Raw genomic sequence first — 27,327 nt, 5'->3', positions numbered from 1 at the left:
CACCACAGAGCTCCACACATCTCCTCAGCAGGTAACTTCATACATCTCCTCAACAGCTAACTCCACACAGAACTCCACACATCTCCTCAACAGGTAACTCCACACAGAACTCCACACTCCTCAATAGGTAACTCAACACAGAACTCCACACTCCTCAACAGGTAACTCCACACAGAACTCCACACATCTCCTCAGCAGGTAACTCCACACAGAACTCGACACATCTCCTCAGCAGGTAACTCCACACAGAACTCCACACATCTCCTCAACAGATAACTTCATACATCTCCTCAACAGGTAACTCCACACATCTTCTCAACAGGTAACTCCACACATCTTCTCAACAGGTAGCTCCACACATCTTCTCAACAGGTAACTCCACACATCTTCTCAACAGGTAACTCCACACAGAGCTCCACACATCTCCTCAGCAGGTAACTTCATACATCTCCTCAACAGGTAACTCCACACAGAACTCCACACATCTCCTCAGCAGGTAACTTCATACATCTCCTCAACAGGTAACTCCACACAGAACTCCACACATCTGCTCAGCAGGTAACTTCATACATCTCCTCAACAGGTAACTCCACACATCTCCTCAGCAGGTAACTTCATACATCTCCTCAACAGGTAACTCCACACAGAACTCCACACATCTCCTCAGCAGGTAACTTCATACATCTCCTCAACAGGTAACTCCACACAGAACTCCACACATCTGCTCAGCAGGTAACTTCATACATCTCCTCAACAGGTAACTCCACACAGAACTCCACACATCTCCTCAACAGGTAACTCCACACAGAACTCCACACATCTCCTCAGCAGGTAACTTCATACATCTCCTCAACAGGTAACTCCACACAGAGCTCCACACATCTCCTCAGCAGGTAACTTCATACATCTCCTCAACAGGTAACTCCACACATCTCCTCAGCAGGTAACTTCATACATCTCCTCAACAGGTAACTCCACACAGAACTCCACACATCTCCTCAGCAGGTAACTTCATACATCTCCTCAACAGGTAACTCCACACAGAACTCCACACATCTGCTCAGCAGGTAACTTCATACATCTCCTCAACAGGTAACTCCACACAGAACTCCACACATCTCCTCAACAGGTAACTCCACACAGAACTCCACACATCTCCTCAGCAGGTAACTTCATACATCTCCTCAACAGGTAACTCCACACAGAGCTCCACACATCTCCTCAGCAGGTAACTTCATACATCTCCTCAACAGGTAACTCCACACAGAACTCCACACATCTCCTCAGCAGGTAACTTCATACATCTCCTCAACAGGTAACTCCACACAGAACTCCACACATCTGCTCAGCAGGTAACTTCATACATCTCCTCAACAGGTAACTCCACACATCTCCTCAGCAGGTAACTTCATACATCTCCTCAACAGGTAACTCCACACAGAACTCCACACATCTCCTCAGCAGGTAACTTCATACATCTCCTCAACAGGTAACTCCACACAGAACTCCACACATCTGCTCAGCAGGTAACTTCATACATCTCCTCAACAGGTAACTCCACACAGAACTCCACACATCTCCTCAACAGGTAACTCCACACAGAACTCCACACATCTCCTCAGCAGGTAACTTCATACATCTCCTCAACAGGTAACTCCACACAGAGCTCCACACATCTCCTCAGCAGGTAACTTCATACATCTCCTCAACAGGTAACTCCACACAGAACTCCACACATCTGCTCAGCAGGCAACTTCATACATCTCCTCAACAGGTAACTCCACACAGTACTCCACACATCTGCTCAGCAGGCAACTTCATACATCTCCTCAACAGGTAACTCCACACAGAACTCCACACGTCTGCTCAGCAGGCAACTTCATACATCTCCTCAACAGGTAACTCCACACAGAACTCCACACATCTGCTCAGCAGGCAACTTCATACATCTCCTCAACAGGTAACTCCACACAGAACTCCACACATCTCCTCAACAGGTAACTCCACACAGAACTCCACACATCTCCTCAACAGGTAAATCCACACAGAACTCCACACTCCTCAACAGGTAACTCCACACAGAACTCCACACATCTGCTCAGCAGGTAACTTCATACATCTCCTCAACAGGTAACTCCACACAGAACTCCACACATCTGCTCAGCAGGTAACTTCATACATCTCCTCAACAGGTAACTCCACACAGAACTCCACACATCTCCTCAACAAGTAACTCCACACAGAACTCCACACTCCTCAACAGGTAACTCCATACAGAACTCCACACTCCTCAACAGGTAACTCCACACAGAGCTCCACACATCTCCTCAACAGGTAACTTCATACAGAACTCCACACATCTCCTCAACAGGTAAATCCACACAGAACTCCACACATCTCCTCAACAGGTAACTCCACACAGAACTCCACACATCTCCTCAACAGGTAAATCCACACAGAACTCCACACTCCTCAACAGGTAACTCCATACAGAACTCCACACATCTCCTCAACAGGAAACTCCACACAGAACTCCACACTCCTCAACAGGTAAATCCACACAGAGCTCCACACTCCTCAACAGGTAACTCCACACAGAACTCCACACTCCTCAACAGGTAACTCCACACAGAAATCCACACTCCTCAACAGGTAACTCCACACAAAACTCCACACTCCTCAACAGGTAACTCCACACAGAACTCCACACTCCTCAACAGGTAACTCCACACAGAACTCCACACTCCTCAACAGGTAACTCCACACGAGCTCCACACATCTCCTCAGCAGGTAACTTCATACATCTCCTTAACAGGTAACTCCACACAGAGCTCCACACATCTCCTCAACAGGTAACTCCACACAGAGCTCCACACATCTCCTCAGCAGGTAACTCCACACAGAACTCCACACTCCTCAACAGGTAACTCCACACAGAACTCCACACATCTCCTCAGCAGGTAACTTCATACATCTCCTCAACAGGTAACTCCACACAGAGCTCCACACATCTCCTCAGCAGGTAACTCCACACAGAACTCCACACTCCTCAACAGGTAACTCCACACAGAACTCCACACATCTCCTCAGCAGGTAACTTCATACATCTCCTCAACAGGTAACTCCACACAGAGCTCCACACATCTCCTCAGCAGGTAACTCCACACAGAACTCCACACTCCTCAACAGGTAACTCCACACAGAGCTCCACACATCTCCTCAGCAGGTAACTTCATACATCTCCTCAAAAGGTAACTCCACACTCCTCAACAGGTAACTCCACACAGAACTCCACACATCTCCTCAGCAGGTAACTTCATACATCTCCTCAAAAGGTAACTCCACACTCCTCAACAGGTAACTCCACACAGAACTCCACACATCTCCTCAACAGGTAACTCCACTGTGGAGTGAGAAAGGTATGACCATGTTAATGTAATTTTATTATAGACCGCACAAGAGTCTGTGGATTTAGAGGAGCAAATTTGTAGAGACATCACAGAGTGGTGCAAGAAACCTAAGACTGTGGTAGTAGGTGATTATAACTTTCCGCATATTGACAGAGACACTCATACTGTAAAACAATTAGATGGGATAGAGTTTGTCAAATATGTTCAGGAAAGTTTCCTTAATCAGTACATAGAGGTCCCAACTAGAGAGAGTGTGATACTGGATCTCCTATTAGGGAATGAGACAGCAGGTGACAGGTTTGTGTAGGGGAACATTTTACATTTAGTGATCTTTGTGTCATTAGTTTCAAGTTAATTGTGGAAAAGAATTGGTCTGGTCCTTGGGTTGACCTTCTAAAGTGGAGAAATGGCCTCAGAAGGTAACTGGGAAGTGTGGTTTGGGACGGGCAGTTCTCTGCCAAAGGGGTGTGGGAGGCCTACAAGAGTACAGAGTTTGTATGCTCCTGTCAGAATAAAAATCAAGGATAACAGGTTTATGAAAGCTGAGAGATATTGAGGCCCTGCTTTAGAAAAGGGAGGTGCATGACAGATACAGGCAAAGCTGGAACAAATGAGGTACTCGAGGAGCAGAAGAAATGCAGGAAAACACTTGGGAAAGAAGTCAGGAAGGTGAAAAATGCCACGCAGTCGCTCTGACTGACAAGGTGAAGGTAAATCTTAAGGGATTCTATAGATAAGTTAAGAGGAAAAGGATAGCAAGGGACAAAATTAGTCCTCTTGAAGACCAGAGTGGTCATCTATGCAAGAAGCTGTAAGAGATGGGGGAGACCTTCAATAGGTTTATTGCATCTGTATTTACTCAGAAGACAAGGCACAGTCTACAGATGTGAGACAATGTAGCAGTGAGGTCATGGACCCGATACAGATTACAGAGGAGGAGGTGCTTGCTGCCTTGAAGCAAATTAGGGTGGAAAAATCCCCAGGGCCTGACAGGATGTTCCTTCGGACTCTGTGGGAAGCTAGTACAGAAATTGTTGGGGCCCTAGAAGAGTTATTTAAAACATCCTTAGTAATAAGTGAGGTGCCAGAGGATTGGAGGATAGCTAATGTTATTCTGTTGTTTAAGAAAGTCTCTCAGAATAAGCCAGGAAATTATAGACCAGTGAGCCTGACATCAGCAGTGGGAAACGTATCGGAAGGTGTTCTCAGAGACCGGACATACAGGTATTTGGATAGAAAGGGACATTAGGGATAGTCAACATGGCTTGCTGTGTGGTAGATCGTGTCTCACCAGTCTTTTACAGGTTTTTGAGGAAGTTACCAGGAAAATTGATAAAGACAAGGTAGCAGATGTTGGCTACATGGATTTTAACAAGGCCTTTAACAAAGTCTGACATGGGAGATTGGTCAAGAAGTTCAAGATGAAGTAATAAATTGGATTATACATTGGTTTCACGGGAGAAGCCAGAGAGTGGTAGTAGATGGTTGCCTCTCTGAGTGGAGGCCTGTGACTAGTGGTGTGCCACAGGGATCAGTGCTGAGTCCATTACTGTTTGCCATCTATTTCAATGATCTGGATGATTATTTGGTAAACGGGATTGGCAAATTTGCGATTGACAGCAAGATTGGGAGTGTAGTGGACAACAATCAAAGCTTCCAGTGGAATCCGGACTACAGGAAGAATGGGCCGAACAACAGCAGATGGTGTTTAATGCAGACAAGTGTGAGATGTTGCACTTTGGGAGGACCAACCAGGGTAGGTCTCACATGGTGAGCAGCAGGGTGCTGAGGAGTGTGGTAGAACAGAGAGATCTGGGAATACAGATCCATAATTCCTTGGAAGTGGTGTCATAGATAGCTGGATTGTAAAGAAAGCTTTTGTCACATTGGCCTTCATAAATCAATGTACTGAGTACAGGAGATGGGATGTTATGTTGAAATTATACAAGACCTAATTTAGAGTATTGTGTGCAGTTTTGGTCACCTACCTACAAGAAAGATGTCAATAAGATTGAAAGAATACAGAAAAGATTTACAAGGATGTTACCAGGAATCAAGTTCCTGAATTATAGGGAAAGGTCAAATAGGTTAGGACTTAATTCCCTAGAGCGTAGGAGATTGAGGGCAGATTTGATAAAGGTATACAAAATTATGAGGGGTATAGATGGGTAAATGCAAGTAGGTTTTTTCCACTGAGGTTGGGTGAGTCTAGAACTAGAGAACATGGGTTAAGGGTGAAAGGTGAAATGTTTAAGGGGAACATGAAGGAGAACTTCACTCAGAGGGTAGTCAGAGTGTGGAACAAGCTGCCAATGCAAGTGCTGTAAGCGCGGTTGTTTGCAACACTTAAGAGAAATCTTGATAGGTACACAGCTGAGAGGAGCATAGAGGGCTGTGGTCCGGGTCAGGCCAATGGGGTTAGGCAAATACGGGATGGGCTGAAGGGCCTGTTTTGATGCTATGACTCTGATTCTGTACAGAATCCCAGAAAGTATCACCATGGCTGTCCACGCAAAAACTCAGAGCAGTTCTCCATGTAGAGTTCCAAACAGAACTGAAGGCAATACTTCACAAAACATCACAAACCTCACAGAAATCAGCACAGGTCTCCATTCTCCCTGACTCAGCTCCAAAGTTCTCTCCTACTCACTGAGGAGCAGGCCCCACAATAAGCCACCGGGCGCATCACTGGACTATAACTGATTGTAGTCACGTCAGCATAAAACATTACTTGAAGAGGATGCCCTTTCGGCTTGTTGAGTTCTACCAAAAGTCACTCAGCTGATCCCACTCCCTTGTCTTCTCCCCAGCGCCGTGTAAAATCTTTCCTGTTATCAGTACTAGTGTGGCAGTAAATGTGCTTCTGCAGTGAAGATAGGTAACACTCAGAGCTCTCCAAAATGAAAATAGCAGTAAGCTTATCATTTGCTAATATCTTCCCCCTAATCTGCCTAAAAATGATGAGAAGCCACGAGTGGGGATAGATGAAATGGAGCGGTGGACCCATGGCGTTACTTTAGCAGTGGAGTTAGCCATCGGGCCACAGCGTGAATGGCTCCGCAGTCTCCTCACTGGGTCACTGTGTACATTACAGTTGGATGTTTCTCTGTGCTGAAGCCTGTGTTGAAGAGACTGGGCTTTTGAATCAGACATGATGCCATTGGCTGATCCCATTTTTATCCGTGTTGTTCTTTCATCGCAGGTTTTCTTACTAGCTGGAAGGAAGCGGAAAAAGAGCAAGACTTCCAACTACCTCATCTCAATAGATCCGACTGATCTATCCCGAGGGGGAGAAAACTTCATCGGGAAGCTCAGGTTGTGCCTCTTTCTGTTTGTCCCTCTCTGACTGGTGTGGTGGAACACTGGGTGTGGCAGTTATCTGTTTTTCATAAGAAAGCTGGGACAAAAGGAAGCCAATTTGCCCCTTGTGCCTGTTCAGTCAGGACATGGTAACCCACACCTCGTAACAGTCTTTTGCTGTCTGACATCATTTAGTCCAAAGTTCCATGTTAACAACTGCCATCAGTGCAAAAGTTTCAGATATCTACCATGCTCAATGAAGAAGTGTTCCCCAGCTTTTCTCCTGAAAGGTATTGTCATCACCCTGGATTCAGAGCTAACAGTAACAGTTCCTCTGTCAACACCTTCCGTTCCTAAGTCACGCCTTAGCTTTGTAATTTTCAGGTAACATGACCTAATGCTCCACGATAATTTCTTGCAAGATATCCATTGGAGAGTAAGCCTCAATGTAATGGACACAAGCTGCTGATGCCACCATTTCCCATTCAATATTTCTTATGTTTGTCAGACAGGGTGTGTTGTTCAAATACTGAGTCACAGACGAAGGGAGATGTTGACTGAAAGCATGTAGACAGGAAATTCACATCAATCGCTGTAGAGATGACATGATTTTCAGATGACGATGGAACTGAGGTAGTTGAAACATCAGCTAAAGGTAAAAACGTCCCAGGATATCCTAGTGGTGAATGACCTGCCCTCACTGCTTGCCTGTCAACCCAGGGTGTTCCTGCCTCCAGCAGATCCCCAGTGGGAATGAAGCCAGCTCCGGACTGATAGAACACTGCTGCACAAGAACAAGCTGTTTGGCCCATCTAGTCCATGCCAAACTGTTAATCTGCCTAATCCCATTGAGCTGCACATGGCCCTCCAACTCTGGCCATCCGTGTACCTGTCCAAATGTCTCTTAAGTGTTGACATCAAATCCACATCCACCGCAACTGCTGGAAGCTCATTGCACACTCTCATCACCCTCTGAGTGAAGAGGTTTCCCCTCGTCTTCCCTTAACCCATCACCTCTAGTTCTAGTCTCACCCAATCTCAGTGGCAAAAGCCAACTTATATGTACCTTATTTAAACCTGTATCACATCTACCCCCAATTTTCTACGTTCTAGGAAATAAAATCCTCAGCTGTTCAACCTTTCCATATAACTCAGGTCTTGTTAACATTGTAGAACATAGAACATAGAAATCTACAGCACATTACAGGCCCTTCAGCCCACAATGCTGTGCTGACAATGTAACCTACTCTAGAAACTGCCTAGAATTACCCTATTGCAGAGCCCTGTAGCTTTCTAAGCTCCATGTACCACCTTCGTGGCAGTGCATTCCAAACACCCACCACTCTGTGTGAAAAACTTACCTCTGACATCCCCTCTGTACCTGCTTCCAAGTGCCTTAAAACTATACCCCCTTGTGGTAGCCATTTTAACCCTGGGAAAAAGCCTCTGGCTATCCACACGATCAATGCCTCAAATCTTTGGCAAGATTTTAAAAAGGCTGAATACAGGTTCATGCATTCTTCTTGGAATTGTCATGATGTTAAGATCACCATGTTTCTAGATGGTTGGACTCCATACTGATTGAGAGAGCAGCCCTTTGGCCACAGGGTAGAAGATGTTAAGATGAATCCTGGTAATGGCTTTCCCTATAGTGGTCCCCTCCTTGTAAATTTTCTTTGCACTCTTTCACTTTTATTGAAATCTTTCTGGTAGGTAGGTGATCAAAACTGCACACAATACTCCAGTTAGGCTATACAAACGTCAATATAAAATCCCAACTCCGGTACTCAATATTTTGAGTGATGAAGTGCAATGTGCCAAAAGCTTTCTTTATGACCCTGACAACCTGGGGTGTCACTTTCAAGAAAATATGGATCTACATGCCCAGATCTTTCTGTCCTTCCATGCTCCTCAGTGCCCTACCACGCGCAGACTAAATCCTACCCTGGTCTGTCGTAGTGAAGTGCAACACTTCACACTTGTCTGTATTAAATTCCATCTGCCATTTTTAGCCCATTTTTCCAGAACCCACTGCATGTTTTGATAGCCTTAATTACTGTCCAGTACACCACAAATCTTGGTGTCATATATTTGCTGAGTTTACCACATTATCATCCAGATCATTGATAAGGATGACCAACAACAATGGACACAGCACTGACCGCTGGACACAGCACTGACCACTAGTCACAGGCCTCCAGTCCAAGAGGCAAACCTCCACTACCACTCTCTGGCTTCTTCCGCGAAGAGCCAATATTTAATCCAATTTACTACCTTATCTTGAATTGCAAGAACCTTTTTGACCACCGCCTTGCCTTCGTTAACTTTCCTGGTAACTTCCTCGAAAAGCTCTATAAGTTTGGCTAGCCAAGGCCTACCATGCACAAAGCCATGTTGACTATCCCTAATAGGTCCCTGTCTTATGAATCCAGTCTCTTAGAATACCTTTCAATTATTTGCCCACTACCGATGACAGGATCACTGTCTTATCATTTCCTGGCTTATTCTTAGACACTTTCTTCAACAGTGGAACAACTTTAGCTATCCTCCAATCCTCCGCACCTCAGTTTTGAACTTTTTAAACACCTCTGAAAGAACCCTACAGCTTCTACACTGGCATCCCGCAGAGTCTGAGTGAACAGCTTGCCAGGTGTTGGGGATTTATCCACCCTAAGTTGCCACAAGACAGCAAAAACCTCCTCCTCTGTAATCTATATTGTCTCACTTTGCTGAATAGCCTGCATTTTTCCCTATATCAATGCTTCACCTCACTTCTATAGTCTCTTTGCCAATCTCCAGAGTAGACACAGAGGCAAAAAATCTCCCCATCTCTTTTGGCTCCATGAAAAGATGACCACTCTGATCTTCAACAAGACCAAATTTATCCCTTGCTTGTTTGCTTTTAATGTACCTGTAGAAGCCTCAGAGTTCTTCTTCACCTTGTCTGTAAGGGCAACCTCACACCGTCCTTTAGTTCTCCTGATTCCCTCCTTAAGTGTTCTCTAGCATTTCCTTATCTCCACAAGAACCTCACTTGTTCCTACCTGGCCATACATATGCACCTCCTTTTTTTCTTAACCAGGGCTTCAATATCTGTTGAAAACCAAGGATCCCTAAACCTGTCATCTTTACCTCTTATTCTGACAGGCATGTGTAAGCTTTGTACTCTCAAAATTTCACCTTTGAAGGCCTCCCACTTACCAAGTACCCCTTTTCCAGAAAACAGCCTGTCCCGATCTACACTTGCCAGATACTTTCTGATACCATCAAAATTGGCCTTTCTTCAGCTTAGAATCTCAGCACAAGGACCAGACCCAACCTTTTCCATAATTACCTTGAAACTAATGGCATTACGATCACTAGATGCAAAGTGTAAACCTACATGAACTGCTGTCACCTGCCGTCTCATTCCCTGATATGAGATCTAGTTCCCCTCACTCTCTAGTTAAAACCTCTGATTAAGGAAATTTTTCTGATCACATTTGACAAACTCTATCCCATGCACTCTTGTACAGTACGGGAGGTAGAAAGTTAAAGCCACTTATTATTACAACTTTGTGCTTCTTACACCTCTCTACAAATTTGCTGCACTAAATCCCACCAACTGATGGGTGGTCTATGGTATAATCCATTTAATGGGGTCTTCCCTTTCTTACTTGTCAGTTCTAGCCTCCCTAGATGAGATCTCCAGTCTGTCCAGTCCATGACATCTTCTATGACTGGTAGTGCCACCCCTCCCCCATGATGAGCAAGGTGCTTGCTTTTCTACCTGAAAATCCCACAGGAGTAGTTTAACATTTGGTCAGATCATGCTCCAGGGTTGAACTGGCTGTGAACATTTTTCAGGGCTACTTCAGGCTGCACTGTAACCTTGGTTAAAAGATGGAGGTGAATTCCAGAGATGAAAGTGGTGTCTCATGACAGTAAGGCAGCTTTTGATTGAGACCTGGAAAAACTAAAATTGATGGGAATTAGAGGGGAAACAATGGCTGACACCAATGGTTGTTGTAGGTCAATCAGCCGAGACCCTGGGAATTCACTGCAGTAGCCTGCCAGCCAGGTCTGAGGCCCTGCCACCTTCAGTTCTTACATCAGTTACCTTCCCATCAGAAGAGGGAGCATTCACCGATCGTCGCGCAGTGTTCTCTTCTATTCATGGCTCATCAGCACCCCTTGCCAGAGTGCAGCAAAACCGTGACAACATTCAGGCACCAGCTAGTAAGTGGCAGGAAAGATTTATGCCACTAACACAACAGGTTATGATCATCTCCAAAAAGGCTAATTGGTTCCCTTGACACTCACCAGTATTACAAAGGCCGAGTCCCTCATCATCAGAATCCCACTGATTGAAACTCAACTGGATCGATACGTAAGTAACATGGCTGCAAGAGCAGGTCAAAGACTGAATACTCCTGCAGAGAGCCACTCACTTCCTGACACCCAAAGCCTTTCCGCCTGTCAAAACTCAGCAGTGTGACGGAAAACTCTCCACATGCCTGGATAAGTGCAGCTCCAATGACATCCATGAAGGTTGACATCACCCAGGATAAAGCAGTCCACTTGACTGACATCCCATTCACTGCCCTAAACACTCACTCCCTCCACTACTGGTACACAGTGTCTACAGTGGGACAAGACGAACTGCGGTTATCCCATCCTCTGCCACCAAGGACAAAGGTAGCTTGGTGTAAGAGGGAACACCACCACCTGTGGGTTCCCCTCCATATCTCATGCCATCCTGATTCGGAAATGAATCACTGGTCCTATGTTGTCACTTGTTGGATTCCGTACCTTCCTCAGATAGCAGCTCACCATCAATTCCTCAAGAATGTTTAGGGATTGGGGAATCAATTCTGGTTTTGCCAATATAGCCAGATACTAAAAAAATGAAAAAGCAAGTAGAAAGGTTGAGCATGCAACAGGAGGAATTAATGGTGCCTAAATCATAGCTAACAGTTTATTAGTTGCTGCTGGAATATTTTTTATCAGGGGCTATGTTTCTACATTTGTTGGTGCTTTCTAACGTTGCCAATCACAAGAGGTGCTGTGCAGCGGCCACAAGACTTCAGTATAAAGATATAGTTTTCAGATATGAGTACGTTAGTGAGCGTTTCACTTGGAGTACAGCCTGTTAGTGAGAGCATGCAGCAAGAGTAAGGAGTAGGACAGTGTTATATAAGATAGAAAAGGAAAGGTCTCGCAACAGAAAGCCATAACTGCCCAGGAAAGTGAGGGAACCTGGGGCCTGGCAATGAGAAGTGCCTGAGATACTTGTACTTCAGAGAGGACGGCCTGACGGAGTTTTGCACCTGCTCCAGTCTCGCTCTGATCTCAACACCAGCATCCATTCTAGCTGTTTCTGCACTAGCTTCCCTGGAGAGGGCAGCAAGCTAAGACAGCACCTAGCTTCACAAAGACTGTGGGTACAGTGAAATGTGTACTGAGACCAAAAGGGACTCCACTTATTCTGCATTTGATTGGGCACCTGAAACCCTGGAGAGGAGATTGCTGGCAAGATGTACTCAACCATTCTGCAGCCTGGACTCTCATTCAGTAACTGTTAGAGTGGGTATGAAGAGTTGTAATTTTCCACTGCCTACTGCCTCACTTAGAGTTAACCACAAAAGACAGGTACATGGTTGTGGAGGAGGACAGCCAGGATGAAGAGGAGTTCTCTGTTGCCTGGGAACCACACAATTGAGTGAAACACCATAACCCCAATTCCCCATTCAGCAATCTGCATCTTCCTGACCATAGTGTGAACATATAAGCCAATGCAAAATAAACGTACCAAGTGTGACAAGTTGTGCAGAAGCACAGAGTCTACGGCTCTATGCATTCCCTCCATTCACTGCCTGCTTCATTCCAGTCCTGCAGCTGCAACAGGGATATCGAAGGTGGAAGCTGCAGTTGCCTTTACCAGCTCTGGGGCTGGAAGGGCTGCTGCAGACTGCATCTTCTTGTCGAGCAGCAGCAGTCTAGGCTTGTGGGCAGAAATGACTGGGAAACATATACTGTCATCCTGAGAGAGGACGGTGGATTCCTGTTTCACCCCACTTCCTAGCCTTGTGATCCACTGGAGGAGCAGATGCTGAACTGTGATGTGCTTCAAGCCCCTTTGAGCACCAAAGACAGGAATTCGAGCTTCCCCGAGCTTCAAGCATCAGTGGCTTTATCTGTGCTGCAAAGGACAAACAGGCAGGGTCTCCCAGAGAGGCTGCCGCATGGTCGGTGGTACTGACGTGCTCATGGAGTTGGACATGACTTTCAAGCTGGAAAGTGTGGGCATCCAATTTGCACCAAGCCCTGTGTGAAAATGGTGCTTTATCTGAGATGTCCTGGAGTCTGAGAGCAACTGCATCTCAGATGACACTGGGGGAGCTGTCCCTGGTGCTGGAAAGGACACCATCGGTCCCCAGAACGGAGGTAGGAGAAACTGCAGGAGGTGGAATCTGGAAGAAAAGACAAACTGTTGGCAGAGCTCGGTGGGTTGAGCAGCATCTGTGGAGACAACGAGATGATCAATATGGCTGCTTGAGACCCTGTATCTAACTTTACCTAACCCTAATCAGTATAAATGGTGGCATTGAGACAAGACAATCTCTCATAGCTTTAAATAATATTGGCTAATGCAATCCCAGCACACTAGACACTCAGACCTATTAATCTGTCTTTAGTCTTTTTAATAAAATTATATTTCCTAATTAATGACAAGGGAATCTGAGATTTTAGATTGGGGATTGACAGTCACCATTCCTATTCCTTGCATTTGAAAACCATCATTCATGCGATTGGGAAGGTTGAGATTAACACAATCTCTAATAGTCCTGTCTAGCTTGACAAGGGCATTTTGACAGGACACTTTCAGAATTAAAGAGCACTAAAGTGAAAGAGTGGAATAGATTTTAAATATTTCTATATTTGGTACAATGCTGGTGCTATGATATTTTTCTCACTTACTCGGGTTAGTAAGTGGATACTTTTTCGGGATACTTTTGCTGATAAGTGGATTTAAAAATGAGAGTACAGAGAGTGTAGAGGGAAGGTGGCCAGACAGAAGTAAAAGACAAGGGTGAAACAGAAGCTGGGAGGTGATAGATAGAACCCAGATGATGAGACAGAGAAGTGATAGGCAGATGGAACCAAGCAGGAGAGGGGTTGGAGGAGTGATGAGGCTGGTAGATGATGGGTGAAAATATGGAGAAATAAAATTAGGCAGATGGACCCAGGAGAGAGAGGGTAATGGGAAGTGCAGAAACAAAGGTTGATAGGTGACAGGTGGAATCAGATAAGATGGGGAAGATAGGCAGGTAGAACCAAATATGAGTTGTGAGCCAAGAAAGAAGGAACCAATAGGAATATTGGTGATGGATAGATGGAGTCAGGATGGAAAGGGTGAAGTAGCTCTGCCTATCATCTCTTCTCTTTTTCTCCCCATCTGTTTTCTCCACAGCCACTCTCTCCATGACTGCCTAGTCTGTCCATCACTTTCCACCCAACCCTTCCCATTAACACGTACATAAGCTGGATGAACTCAGCAGATTGGGCAGCATCCATTGACTGCTTGTTTCAACGGATGCTGCCCGACCTGCTGAGCTCATCCAGCTTATGTATGTGTTGATTTGACCACAGCATCTGCAGTGTACTTTGTGTTTAAAAATGGGGACTGAAATATAGAATGGTCATATTTGACCTGATTGGGCAATGTGGAATTCTATTAAAGAGTGTTCTCAGAACCCTGATAAATTTGAACCTCACACAAAGGGTTAATTGTTCATTGACCCCGGGTTAAATGATTACAAAATTAAAAAGAAGTTATAATATTCAAAACATTAGAAACCAGTAGATGTACATTGTTAATTCACTAAGGAACTTTTCTCCTTTACAGTCATGGAAAGATAATGTGACAAAGGGCCCACATAACCCTAAGTCTCAGTATTAACATGCCCAACACTGACTAAAGTTCACCCCACATTCCCATTAACCTCCACCCCCGGTATTACCACTCATCTGCACACTTAAACAATTTACTGTGGCCAGTGAAACTGGTGGGATGTGGGAGAAGACCAGAGCACCTGCAGGACATCTATACAGTCACAGGGAGTATGTGCAAATAGGCACAGACTGTACCAGGGGTCAGGTTTCAACTCAGCTTACTGGAGCTATGAGGCAGCAACTCGATTTAGCTGAGCCTCTACAAGCCAGATCTGATTCATGGCTTGATTCCTTTCCCAGAAAGCTTTTGGCCTCCCGATTTGTCTAGCACCTCATTCAATGGACAATTGTTCGACTCTTTCCAGAAATATAACTTAATCTACTCTGGAGTGAACCACCCAGGAAAAAAGGTCACCACAATGTCAAAATAATAAAGTTAAGTAAAAAGAAGTGTGTTTCTGGGCTAGTTTTCATTGACTCCCATAGGTTGGAGCGAACCTTGCCAGACTCTTCCTGTCAAACTTTTCAAGATCTTTTTCCTGAGTAATACACACAAGATGCTGGGGTAACTCAACAGATCTATGGAAGGAAATGAACAGTTGATGTTTCAGGCCAAGACACTTCATTACGACTGATCTTTTTCCCTTTATCTTGCACCCCTCTTGGCAGATCTGGAGGAACAGAACCTGGATTAAGCCACTGTGTCCAAGAAGGCTGTCGATATTTCAGCCCAGCATTACCTTCCTGCACTAATCCCTTGATTATATTAATATCTATCAGTTTCTTATCTGGCTAACACTGGATACAGTGTTCACACTGTGCATCAGGTTGATTGACAGAGTCATTCTCCCAACACTCTCCTCCCTCCCTACTCATTTACTTTGATGGTGCTAACTATCATTTCCTCCTACGAGAACATCAACCTTATGTTATTCTATTTGGACTTTCCAAGGTCAAACCTGATGGGGACCAAGTTCACGGTGTTTGACAACGGACTTAACCCCGATCGGGGTAGGGCTGACCGTTCCAATGTTCGTCAGGAGCTTTCTGCTATCACTTACGTGAGTATCAGTGGCCGAGGAGTGAGCTTGTCTCGGCTAATCACCGCTGACAGCATTTGCTTTGTGTCATGTTAGAAATGCAGAAGGAATCACACTTATTCTGAGCCTTTCATAGCCTTGGAACATCCAGATCCACCACAGGATGCAATGCATCACCATACATTCTTTCAATCAGCTCAGCCTAAACTGAATCCTAAATCTGCCTAACCAAGGATCACCTCCTGCCTAATCTGGCCTTCCTTCTTAGTCACCTTAGTGATAGGAATCAGCGAAACGATATCCTTCTCTTTGAGTTGGAGCAGGATCAATGAACTGATTGGCCTAAGTCTGCTCCTTATGGTCCTCAATGAGGCTGGGCTCTTGGGTAGCACATTCAAGGTTCTGCAATACCTGCTCAAACTTCAGATCTCCTACTATTTGGTTCTTATGGTCCTGCCCAAAACCTTATGCTTCCTGCCCTTAATATGGAACCCCTTGCATCCTTTGAGATGTAGGGTGACAGGATATCAATACGAGTACAGACGTGGCCAACAGTCAAAGAAAATGACAGAGTGGGACTGACTTGCTATTCCATTCCATCAGCTCCATTTCTCACAAGAGAAATGGAAGTGTAAATTGTACACAACTTTGACAAAAACATAACTAACATAATTTTTAAAAATCCATTTTCATGCAATATGGTCCATGCATTTGTGATTATGGTTGTGTAGAAGTAAGTGATTGAAGGGAAGGAGTTGTTCTTGAACCTGGTTGTGTGGGACTTCAGGTCTGAGTCCTGGCTTCAGTTGTCCCATCAAAGACTTTCCTTCAAGAAGGTCAGAGTTGGAGGTTTAACTCTGTTCAACACCTCTGAAAGAATGAAGTGTCAATAGTCCCACATGGCGAGACCAAGAGGCAAGGAGTTGATTGGTGACATTCATGCCGTGCAAGTCTCCTTCACTGACAATGGATTGATATTCCATGACATTACCATTGCCGAGGGATCAGCATCACCAGTGACCTAAAGTCAATTGGACAAGAATATCAGTAACTAAAGGCTGGTGTTCTCGGGCAATTGACTCATCTCCTGACTCCCCGCAACCATGCCAACACTTACAAGGTTCAAGTGAAAAGTGTGACGGAAAATTGTTTTCCGGCATCTCCAGTGACACCCAGGGCAGCTTGCAAATCACCAAGCTCAAACCAGCCCATCTGACTCTGGGTCTCTACCTCTCATGCACTCTCTCCACCATCAAGACTGCAGGGAAGGCAGCCTGGGAAACGCACTCTGACAACAGCTCTCAAACCTGTGAGCTTGCCAACCAAGGACAGGGGCAGCAAGGGTGCATCACCAGTTGCAGATTCCCCTCCCATTCACCCACTATTCTGGCTGGGCCACATCATTGAGTGTAGACTGATGAATGCCTAACCCAGGAGCACCACTGGTGGACTCCGATTGGGAGAGTAGCAGTTTAAAGGAGACACGTCAGGGTGGAAGTGATGGTTGTCCTTGTTACTGATACTTTTGTCTGATTGATGGTTATTCAGAAAGGTTTCTGCATATGTAATAGGGTTAAACACAAATTGTTACAGGAAACAAATGTGCTTGGATTCAGAGGCCCCAGGAGGATGACAGTGATTATCCCAGCGATGGACGAGAAGCAGGAACGTATCCCCTTCCGGCCTCGTAACGTGAGTTGGATTGAAACATTAAAAGTATCTGTTCTTGTAACCTTCAACATAATGGTTTCATTCAACGCTCAGTCGACAATGCTCTGTGATAGCGTAAAATCCTGTAAATACCCAGATGATCAGAACATAAGAACCACCTTTAACCTGAAGCATTAACTCTGTTTCCTTCTCCACAAATGATGATTGTCCTGTTGAGTGGTTCAAGTCTTTCATTAATAGATTTCCAACATCTGACATTCTTTGATCTTTGTTTGCTTTTATTGCTGGAAGCTCTCCACTACTCTAAACTATCAACCTCCCCTTGTTCTCCCCGACTGTATTTCTTGTAATCTCAATATGAATGCCCCTGCCCAACCACAAGTGTAAGCCTCTTCAGAGTGAAAGCCCCTGTCTAAGCAAGAGTAAACAACCCGTCTAAGGGTAAACTGGCTCCTCACCTTAAATTCCTCCCCTTCATGCCAGGGGAAATGCCTCTCCCCATTCTGAGTGTAAATTAACCCATCACTGTAATAATCCCACCACCACGCCAAACAGAGTAAGTGATGTAACACAGTCCTTCACAGAGCAGACCCCAGTCCTAGCAAAACAGGAGAATACCCTGCCCAGTCAGACTGACATTCACCTGCCACTTCCCACACAAGTAAACAGTTCCTCCCACTGTCCCACAGCCCTGCAGAGGGAATGAACTGTGTCCAATTCTCAGCACATCCCTGACCACCTGAACAACACTGGCGATGGAAATTCCGAGCAGTCAAAGCAACAGAATGCCTGGCCTGGGTCCTAAGCACAAGATTCACATCCCATAAGGCTGTAGAGGGCTTGGCAAGAATGGTGTGGCAATGTTCTCCGCTGACTGGACAAACCTGGGGTTCCTTCTAGGATAAGGACGGCCTGCTGGCCAGGTGGCAAAACAACAACACAGAGAACATAATTGAGTTGCACAACAAGACCCCAGTGTGGAATGATGAGACGCAGTCCTACGTGTTGAACTTCCATGGGAGAGTGACTCACGCCTCGGTGAAGAACTTCCAGATTGTTCATGAGAATGACTGTGAGTTGTATTCCTGTTCTGAATGGTGAAATACATAAAGCTTTGTCAATTGGGACCACTTAACTGGCTCGTTACCCAGGTTTAAGTATTTTTCCCTCTTAAAGTCAAAGCAGGGTGTGTTTCCCTCTTTGCTTTGATTTGTCCCTCCACAAGCAGTCCTTATTAGACCATAAACTGTGGAAGCAGAATTAGGCCATTTGGCCCATTGAATCTGCTCCATCATCCAATCATGCCATTTCCTATTTAACCTATGCTATCTCCAAATTGCCTTTCACCTTTTCTATCTCCAAGTACCATTCACCAAGACACTTTCCTTCTCTGCATGTAAAACTACCCACATTCTCTTTCCAATCTCCATAGGGAAAGGCCCATGATCCTTTTCCTAACTCCATATACCATTGTCTCTGTTTCCTTCCCCATCTCTGTGTACATCCCACATGTTCCTGCCCCCATTTTCATGTAAAACTCCCCACAAACGTTCCCTAACTCAATATACCATTCTCTCTTTCCTTCCCTACCTCTGTCTATATTCCATATGTTGAACATAATACACACAGCTCCTTCATCTCATTCAAAGTTCAAAGTAAATTTATTATCAAAGTACACATACATCACCACATACAACACTGAGACTCATTTTCTTGTGGGCATACTCAATAGATCCATAATAGAATCAGTGAAAGACACATCAGCTTGGGTGTGCGGTCGTTCATTGATTAATACAGATTGTGATTGCCTGGAGCTGAGAAATGAGACACCCTATCAACTATTGCTCGCCAATTTGAAAATTGCCTTTTTATCTCTGGCCTTTGTCTTCTGTCAGTTGCTCTATCCTCAATTCTTACTAACTTGCCACAATGGAAAGTGAGTTTATTGCACAGCTCCAGTAACTGGGGTGGGTCCTGACCTCTGGTGCTGTCTGTGGGAGGTTTGCACATCCACTCTGTGGCTGCTGCTCTTGCCCCAGATCTCCAGTTTCTTCCCACAACTTACAGGCACGCTGATGAATTAGTTGCCACTGTTTGTGCCACCTGGGATAGTGAGGGAATAGTTCAGAGGAATCTAATTGAGGAAATGCTCTGATGGGAATCTTCTGAGATTCAATGGACCATATTTCTTAAGTAAATATGCTGCATTCATGTCAAAGAATCTCTCTATTATGTCCTGACTTCATTTGTGATACCTAGTCAAATATTGTTTGAAAATCCAAGACATTACGTCCATTTTACCTTTTCTGCAAGTTGCATCCTCAAGGAACTCTAATTAACTTGAGAAATTTTGTTCCCCTTTAGTAAAACCAAATCATCTTTGCTTGGTTCTTTGCTAAGTGCTCTATCTCTTTGGAAAATTGATTCTAATAGTCTCCTGAACAGAGATATTAGTTCCCAGTGTTCTACCTTCCTACTTTCAATGACTAAAGTTGCCATATCTACTGTTTTCCAATCCATTGAAACTTTTCCATAGCCTAGGAAATTCTGGAAGGTGACAAAGTTTCAGATGTGGGCCATGAGGCCCAAGTTTGTCTGTATTCATTCCCATTATTTTGTCCAATACTTATCCTTTGATGATATTAATTCCTTTAAATTCCTTGCCTGAGTTTCCCACAATGTTCAAGATGTTTCAGTTTCTTCAAGCGTGAAGGTAAAAGAAAATAATTGACATCTCCCCCATTTCCATTCCCCATTATTTATTCCCCTGTCTTAGCTTCTATGGGACCAACATTTACTTCTGCTATAGTTTTCCTCTCTGTATTTCTTTTTAGTTTATGGCCAAGATTTACTTTCATTTCTTCCAAAGTTCCAGATGACCTGGTGAAAATAGTAGTCAGACAGAGTGCAGTATTACTCTGGGTCAAAACTCACTCCTCACTGGATTATATCCCATCTCTTATTACTTCACAAAGCTAAGGGCACAAGGTGACCCCTAAGGGCACAAGGTGACCCCCCAACCACCAACTCAATTCTCTTTCACTTGTCTTTAACTTGTGAAATTAGTCAGATGATCCAAGGTCCTATTTGAGTCCCACATAGCTTTACATTCTCCCCATATTTAAATCAGTTCAGCTTGAAGATGGAATAGAATGGGGAGATATACTGGATGTTATCAGAATCCGTTCTGTGATCCAGCCAGATGGGACCTCTGCAACTGGCTTGGGAAAGGGGACGGCATGGAGGAGAGGGAGAGGTCGGAGGTCGATGCAGACTCAGCTAGGGGATATGCTCCCAGATTATGTTCCCAAGTACATCTTTATCACAGGAGGGTGTACTGGACTGATTTGATGTTGCTTCTCATGGTCAAGTATTGTACTCAAAGATGTACAATACTTGACTATGACCACTTGGGGCTGAACATAACCATCCACAGTAACCTCTGTAAACATCAGTTATGGACAAGACATCCACAGTAAGCATCTGACCCTTCCTTTATGGATAGGACAGGCTGCCAGTCACAGAGTCAGAGAGTGATACGACATGGCAACCGGCCCTTCGGCCCAACTGGTCCATGCTGACTACAGCATCCACCCTGCTAGTCCCAATTGCCCAACTTCCAAAGCCCCTCTCCTTCATGATCCTATCTAAATGTTGTAATTGTACCCACCTCAACATCTTCCCCTGGTGGCTCATTCCAGGAACTCACTACCCTATGTATAAGTTGCCTCTTAGGTTTCTATTAAACCTCTCCCCTCTGATCTTGTCTCTGGTCCTCTAGTTTTGGACTCCCCAGACCTGGAAGAAAAACTATGACCATCCAACTTATCCACAGTCCTGATGATTCTCTAACTCAGTGAGGTCCCCCCCCCCCCATTGTTCTTTGTGGATGGTAATGCCTTGTGAAATGCATGGGCTGCAGTGAACATTTCTGTTGTGGTATCAGGGCTTACAAGGAATGAAAGGGAAGAAGATTGGGTGAATAAGTCCTGCTTGGACACATTGCTGTAGGCTCACTATCTCTCACCCCACCCCCAGCCCTTCCAACACCTCCCTCTTTCCAGAACACTGCCTTCCAAAACCAAACTGACCAAGCTTGACCAGGGTTATAGTTTATAAATAAGTGTTCAAATCTGTAAAAGGAATACTTAAATGAATGCAATAGATGATGATGTCTATGTTAGTCCATTAGAAGTACAGATCTACGGATAAGTAACTGAGATTCAAATCACACTATGATGTGTACAAGGTGTCAATACATTGAATTAATTTTAGAATAAATGGTAATGTGGGAGTCACCATCACTGAACTGTGGTGAGACTCCATCTGCTTCACAGACGTGCCTCAAGGAAGCAAATCTGCTGTCTCTGCCTGGCTTGGCCTGAACGTGAGACTCGACTCACATTTGATTCATAACCGCTGTCTGGGATAGTGTAGTAAGCTGTTTCCATCCAGCCCAATAAATGCTGGCTGTGTCAAAGAGAGCAACCTGCCAAGAGTGAATGAAAAAGATCTTCTCATGACTTTTGTGACTTTCTAAAAATCCCCAGAATACTGCTAGCAGAACTATACAGGAAATGAACACTTACTTCCTGTAAACCCTGGAAGCTGTGCTGGCCCAGGAAGGGAGAGTGAAAGGGGAAAGAGACAAGGAATGCATATTTTTTTATATTTTCCTCCTTAAGGAGTGGTGGTGGCATTGATTTTAAAGGTGAGGGACTAAATTAAGTATCAGGTGATTTAAAACAGGCCCCTCTTTCTGTATCTCTCATAGCTGACTACATAGTGATGCAGTTTGGACGAGTGGCTGACGATGCATTCACCATGGATTACAATTACCCGATGTGTGCAGTCCAAGCGTTTGCCATCGCTCTCTCCAGCTTTGATGGGAAACTAGCATGCGAGTGATCAAGGACCTCCTGCTGTGCCACTGGAGCGGAGCTGGGAACTGAAGTGTGCTTTATTTAATCTGCAAAACTAGCGTTAGACTAACGTACACGTTGTAAACTTGTGCGGGTTTTCCTGAAGATGCACCAGAACTATAGAAACACCTGACCCTGTGTAGCAACCACCTACGAAGCTGTGAAACCCTGTGTCGAAAATGGAGAGAATATGTTCGGAGTGGAGGAAGGCAGCTTCGAGTAGTGAAGTCATGTGTTTTACCGCCTGAACACGCTGGGATTAAAGAAATGAATGACATCTGTAGTTAATAGCACTATTTCCAATTTTCCTGTCTGCAAAAGAATGTGATAAAGATGTCTCCGATTATATCAGGCTCATGTATGTTTTATGCTGGGGCAATGATTTTCTTACTCAGAAGGCTGAAAGTCTGAGGGGATATTCAGCCAAGATCGGGGCATTCATGGAGAGATCCTTCATGCTCTGTTGCGACCTAGCACTGCACAGACCTGCAGAAACAGTCCGATGTATCATCACCACAGTTCCACATCAGCTGGCTGTGGCAGACCCACCACCCCCAGCATCCTGACCCCTTCAATACACGGAGCATTCCTGACGTTTTCCTCCACAGATGCTGCCCGACTTGCTGACCAATGCTTTCTGCTCTTAAGCAAAAATAAAATATATGCTGCATTTTATAGAGCAAGACACAAAATCCTGGAGGAATTTTGCATGCCAGTCAGCATCTATGGAGCAGAATAGATAGTCAACATTTTGGGTCGAGACCCTTTGTCAGGACTCTGAGGAAGTGTGATTAGCTCAGAGTGTTACTCTGTATTTCCAGTGTCTGCAGATTCTCTTGTGTTACATATTTTATGGATTACTGATCTTCCCTGTCCCACGGACCTAGAAACTTGAAAAATTTATTGTTGACCAACATCACATTTCTGGCGACACTGGAGACCCCTTCAAAGTAAGGAAGAAAAGCTGGCACTGAAAAGTTGACACATTTTGGGAGAATTAGTAAGAATGGGACATACATGGTGAATGGGAGGAGCCCAGGGAGTAGGAACCTCAGTGTAAGTGTACAAGTTCAAGGATGTCTGAAGGTGATGGCACGGGTAGATAGGATGATAAAGAAAGGTTACTGGACACATGCCTTCATTAGTTGAAAAAAAGAAAGAAAGAGCTGGCAAATTATGGAAAAACTTTACAAAGTATTGTATAGGTCAGTTAACATTTCAAGGCAATAACTTCTGCCCCATTCTGTTTAAGACATCCCTCCTAAAGTTCACGTGAGATTGAGTTTAAGCCACTGCACCAATTGACCATTTTGAGCTACACAGTAGGGAGAAGCTGATGAAGGTTTCCCAGTAGGGGCAAATAATTATGTTCAGCTTCAATAATCTATGTAGTCTCATATTTTCCTGCAGTTCTGACTAATGCTCCTTTACCCAGACATATCATTCTCCATTCCATCTGTAAAGGAAGGCAGGCAGTGCACACGCAACTGCTAGAGCTGGTTCATTTTACCAAGTGATCTGGGTCACCTTTCTCAGCCACTTGCAGGAATCCCGCCTCTCAGGAGTGGCATCAGAAATATAGTAAAAACAAATCAGACAGGACAGAGTACAAAGAAGGGAATTATTTTCACATTGTAGATCATACATAGCTGTTGCCAGAATAACAGGGAAGCTATGACATCAATCAAATTGTTTTGTAATCATGAGTTCTGTTGCAGTGACACGTTATAAGTGAAAAGCACCTCTCACTTTGTGCAGTGACTAAGGTTTTCCTTAAGTGCACAAACAATGAAATACATATTCATAATCTTGCTAGCCATTACATTGCAGTGTAGACAGCAATGCTAGCAGCTGCTACACAACTGAGACTTACCTCTGCACAATGAAGAATATTGCATGCTGAATGAGAAAGTCCTACACAATACAATAGTGTCACGTATAGCTAAAGAAAGTTATATAGGTTGAGTATCCCTTATCTGAAATGCTTGGGGCCAAAAGTGTTTCAGATTTTGGACCTTTTCAGAGTTTGGAATATATAATGACATAGCTTGGGATCATCATAATTTCAAGCTCTGAATTTATGTGCTACTGGTAAGCAGTCTGTCTCCACTTGTTCATCACACATATTGAAGAATAACACACAATGGCAGACTTTCAGTCTCCACCTACGATGCCATGTTTTGATTAAAAGGTTACAGTATTTGTACTTTTAAGGCTTATGTAAGATATGAAAACAATCACCTTTATAGACTTGTTCTGGTGTTAGATTTTCATCAGCGACGATCTTGGCAAACTCATCAATGAATTCCTCTTCTCCTTCATGATCTGCAGACACTTTAAAAATTTAATGCCTTACTTTTTCTTAATTTTCTGCAAGCAGCCTGCAGAATATTCACCGTTACCTTCAAATTTCAGTTTGTCCTGATTGGTCTTTGCTTGTGTCAAGATCAGTATATCATTAAGTATCATATGTTCACTACAAAACTGACAAATCCACTCTTTTGATACACGACCAAGGTCTTCATTTTCTGTGTTATGCAGTTTTTCTATTTTTCATTAACTTCTGTTTATTGTGTATGTGAGGTCATTTCTCAGAACTGTCTGAGGTACACAGAGACATGTGCATCACCTGGGAACCCTCCCAGCGCCTTGTTGAATTCTCCATTTCTAACGTCAGGTCAGCACTTTTCAGATGTCGGAGGTTTATGGATTTTGGACTTTTGGAAAAGGGTTGCTCAAACTGTATAAGTAAACACAAAATGAGTAAGTGTTATTAAAGGAGCCGGCTTTTAGGACAGTTTTGATGTCTGGTTCTATATCAGGATGGTCTCTCTTTAACTGGAGTCCAACTACTTGAAGAACACTCACTGTCATTTTGAATTCACCTAGACGTTCCCTAATACCCAGGAGATGTTTGAGTTCAGATTCAAACTGCTGCTTGGACCCAATTGCCTCAGCTGCCCCACAATACCTGAAGGTTGTGGTAGGAAGTCAATTGGTCCCCATGAAATGGAGAGGGGCAGGGAGGAGGAGGGAGTTATCATTGGCTGAGGAGTAAGTGCTAGTAAATTAAATATGTACACGAAGGTCAGCAGAGACATGGTGAACAGGAGGGCCTCTTTCTGTAGTGGATTTCTATAGTACCCAATTTCCCTCGGGATCAATAAAGTATGTCTGTCTGTCTGTCTGGATGACTCTTGGACTCTAGCACTCACTGTGCTTAATCTGCACAGCAGAACCATTTCCCAGGACAGGTGATGATGTGACTACTTGGTGACACACAGATTGCTCTCTCATTGGTTCAACCTCCAGTCTTGGAGCTGAGCCAACACACAGAACCCGAATCACTGGAGTCTAATAGCATCATGGGGTTATTGTGTTACGATACGTACCCAACCACGCCAGCCTCCAGGGTTTAGATGCTCCAGTTCTCTGAAATATGAATAGCTGGCATGGCCCCTTTAATTGGCAGCCATGTTGTGGTGCCAAGATTTGGATATTTAAAGAGCACCTGAATTCGGGCTCAGAGCTCATTCACCAGCTCAACTTTGGTTCAGTTCGCAATCGCGCTAAGGATTTCTGTCTGGTTTGGATTCTCATCTAGTGTCAATCATGCTCGCTTCTAGCATCTAGTCAAGAAGCCTGTTCTTGTCTCAGAGTCTCTGATACTCCAGCACCTGGATTCCTGCCATTGTCACCTCGGTCTCCCATCACACATTGAGACGTGAGCACAGAGACAAGCCCCTTAGTCCATCACATCCACGCCAAGAACCTTGCTGTCTACACGAATCCCATTTGCCCACCATGCCTCTTAAACAGTCATTCCACCATCACCTCCTGATGTCAATCACTATCTATGTAAACAAAAACTTTAAGCTATTCCTCAAGCTAAGTCACTTGTTCATTTAGAATATTTTTCCCAATGCACAATCTCCTAAGACCTCAAATTTCTTAAATCATTTGACATCAAGACAGAAGGTAAAAAAAATGAAACTAGCCACCTGAGTTTGCAAAATGACCAATTACAAATGCATTTTGATGTAGGGTGAGGAATTTAAGCTAAGGATGGTCCGTGTTGGCTGTTCTCTACTCCTCGCGGTTAGTGTCCGGCACAGTCTGAGGCCTCTGCTCACAACAGTGGAAAGGTGGAAAGGTGTCTGTACATATCACAGCATTGAGTACATAGGAGAACAACCTGCTGGTGTGTGCTTCTCTCTGAAGCTATGTACTGAGACACTGCCTCTCTCTGTTCCCAGAGAACAACTGACTTGCGTCAGTAGATCCACAGGTCACACCCTGTGTCCACTCAGATCAACAACGTAGTCTCACTGCTCCTTGAGCAAGGTAATCAGAGCTGCTCATTGAAGGCATGAAGCTGCTTCCTCGTGGCATATCACTGTTCCCGGGGAGCTTCATGAGCTAAGGCCAGAGTGAGTCTCATTCCACCCCATCACACATGTTCCCACCCAAAACCACAAGAAATCACAGAATTGTGAACACAGCCCTGTCTATCATGAAACCCAGGCTTTCTTCTACCGACTCCATCTAAATTTACTGCTGACTCAGGAGAACAGTCACCATAATCCAGGACTCCTCTCAGCCCCAACATTCGCTCTTCCCACTTCTTCCATTAGGCAGAGATACAAAAGCTTAAGTGCGTGTACCACCATGCTCAAGGACTGCTTCCATCCCATTGTATTCAGACTTTTGAACAGACCTCTCGTTCACTAAATGATGAAATCTTGCATTCTTGATCTACTTTTTAGTGGCCCTAGTAACCTATCTGCCTAGCTGCACTGTGCTTTCTCCGTAATTCGAAAGGCCTCGATAGAGTGGATGTGGATAGCATGTTTTCCATGGTGGGGGAGCCTAAGGACAGAGGATACAACCTCAGAATAGAGGGATGTCCATTTAGACCAGAGAGGAGGAGGAGTTTCTTTAGCCAGAGGGTGGTGAATCTGTGGAATTCATTGCCACAGATGGCTGTGAAGGCCAGGTCATTGGGTATACTTAAGGCAGAGGTTGATAGATTCTTGATTAGTCAGGCAT

General features: G+C 44.5%; 1 protein-coding gene across 1 annotated transcript in view; it reads left to right on the top strand.

Moving 5' to 3' along the window:
• Nucleotides 1-22,264, top strand: part of LOC132395187 (tubby-related protein 1-like) — a 45,620-nt gene extending 23,356 nt beyond the window's left edge. Inside the window, exons 9-13 of the mRNA XM_059971480.1 lie at nucleotides 6,613-6,725; nucleotides 15,598-15,706; nucleotides 17,279-17,377; nucleotides 18,257-18,428; nucleotides 22,131-22,264. Of these exons, the coding sequence (XP_059827463.1) occupies nucleotides 6,613-6,725; nucleotides 15,598-15,706; nucleotides 17,279-17,377; nucleotides 18,257-18,428; nucleotides 22,131-22,264 (627 nt within the window). The remainder of the gene's footprint in view (nucleotides 1-6,612; nucleotides 6,726-15,597; nucleotides 15,707-17,278; nucleotides 17,378-18,256; nucleotides 18,429-22,130) is intronic.
• The last annotated feature ends 5,063 nt before the right edge of the window (nucleotides 22,265-27,327 follow it).

This window comes from Hypanus sabinus, chromosome 6, assembly GCF_030144855.1.
Source record: "Hypanus sabinus isolate sHypSab1 chromosome 6, sHypSab1.hap1, whole genome shotgun sequence".
In the NCBI taxonomy this organism is placed as follows: Eukaryota; Metazoa; Chordata; class Chondrichthyes; order Myliobatiformes; family Dasyatidae; genus Hypanus; species Hypanus sabinus.
The sequence above is the reverse complement of the archived record's forward strand: the minus strand, read 5'-3'. Positions and strand labels throughout refer to the sequence as shown.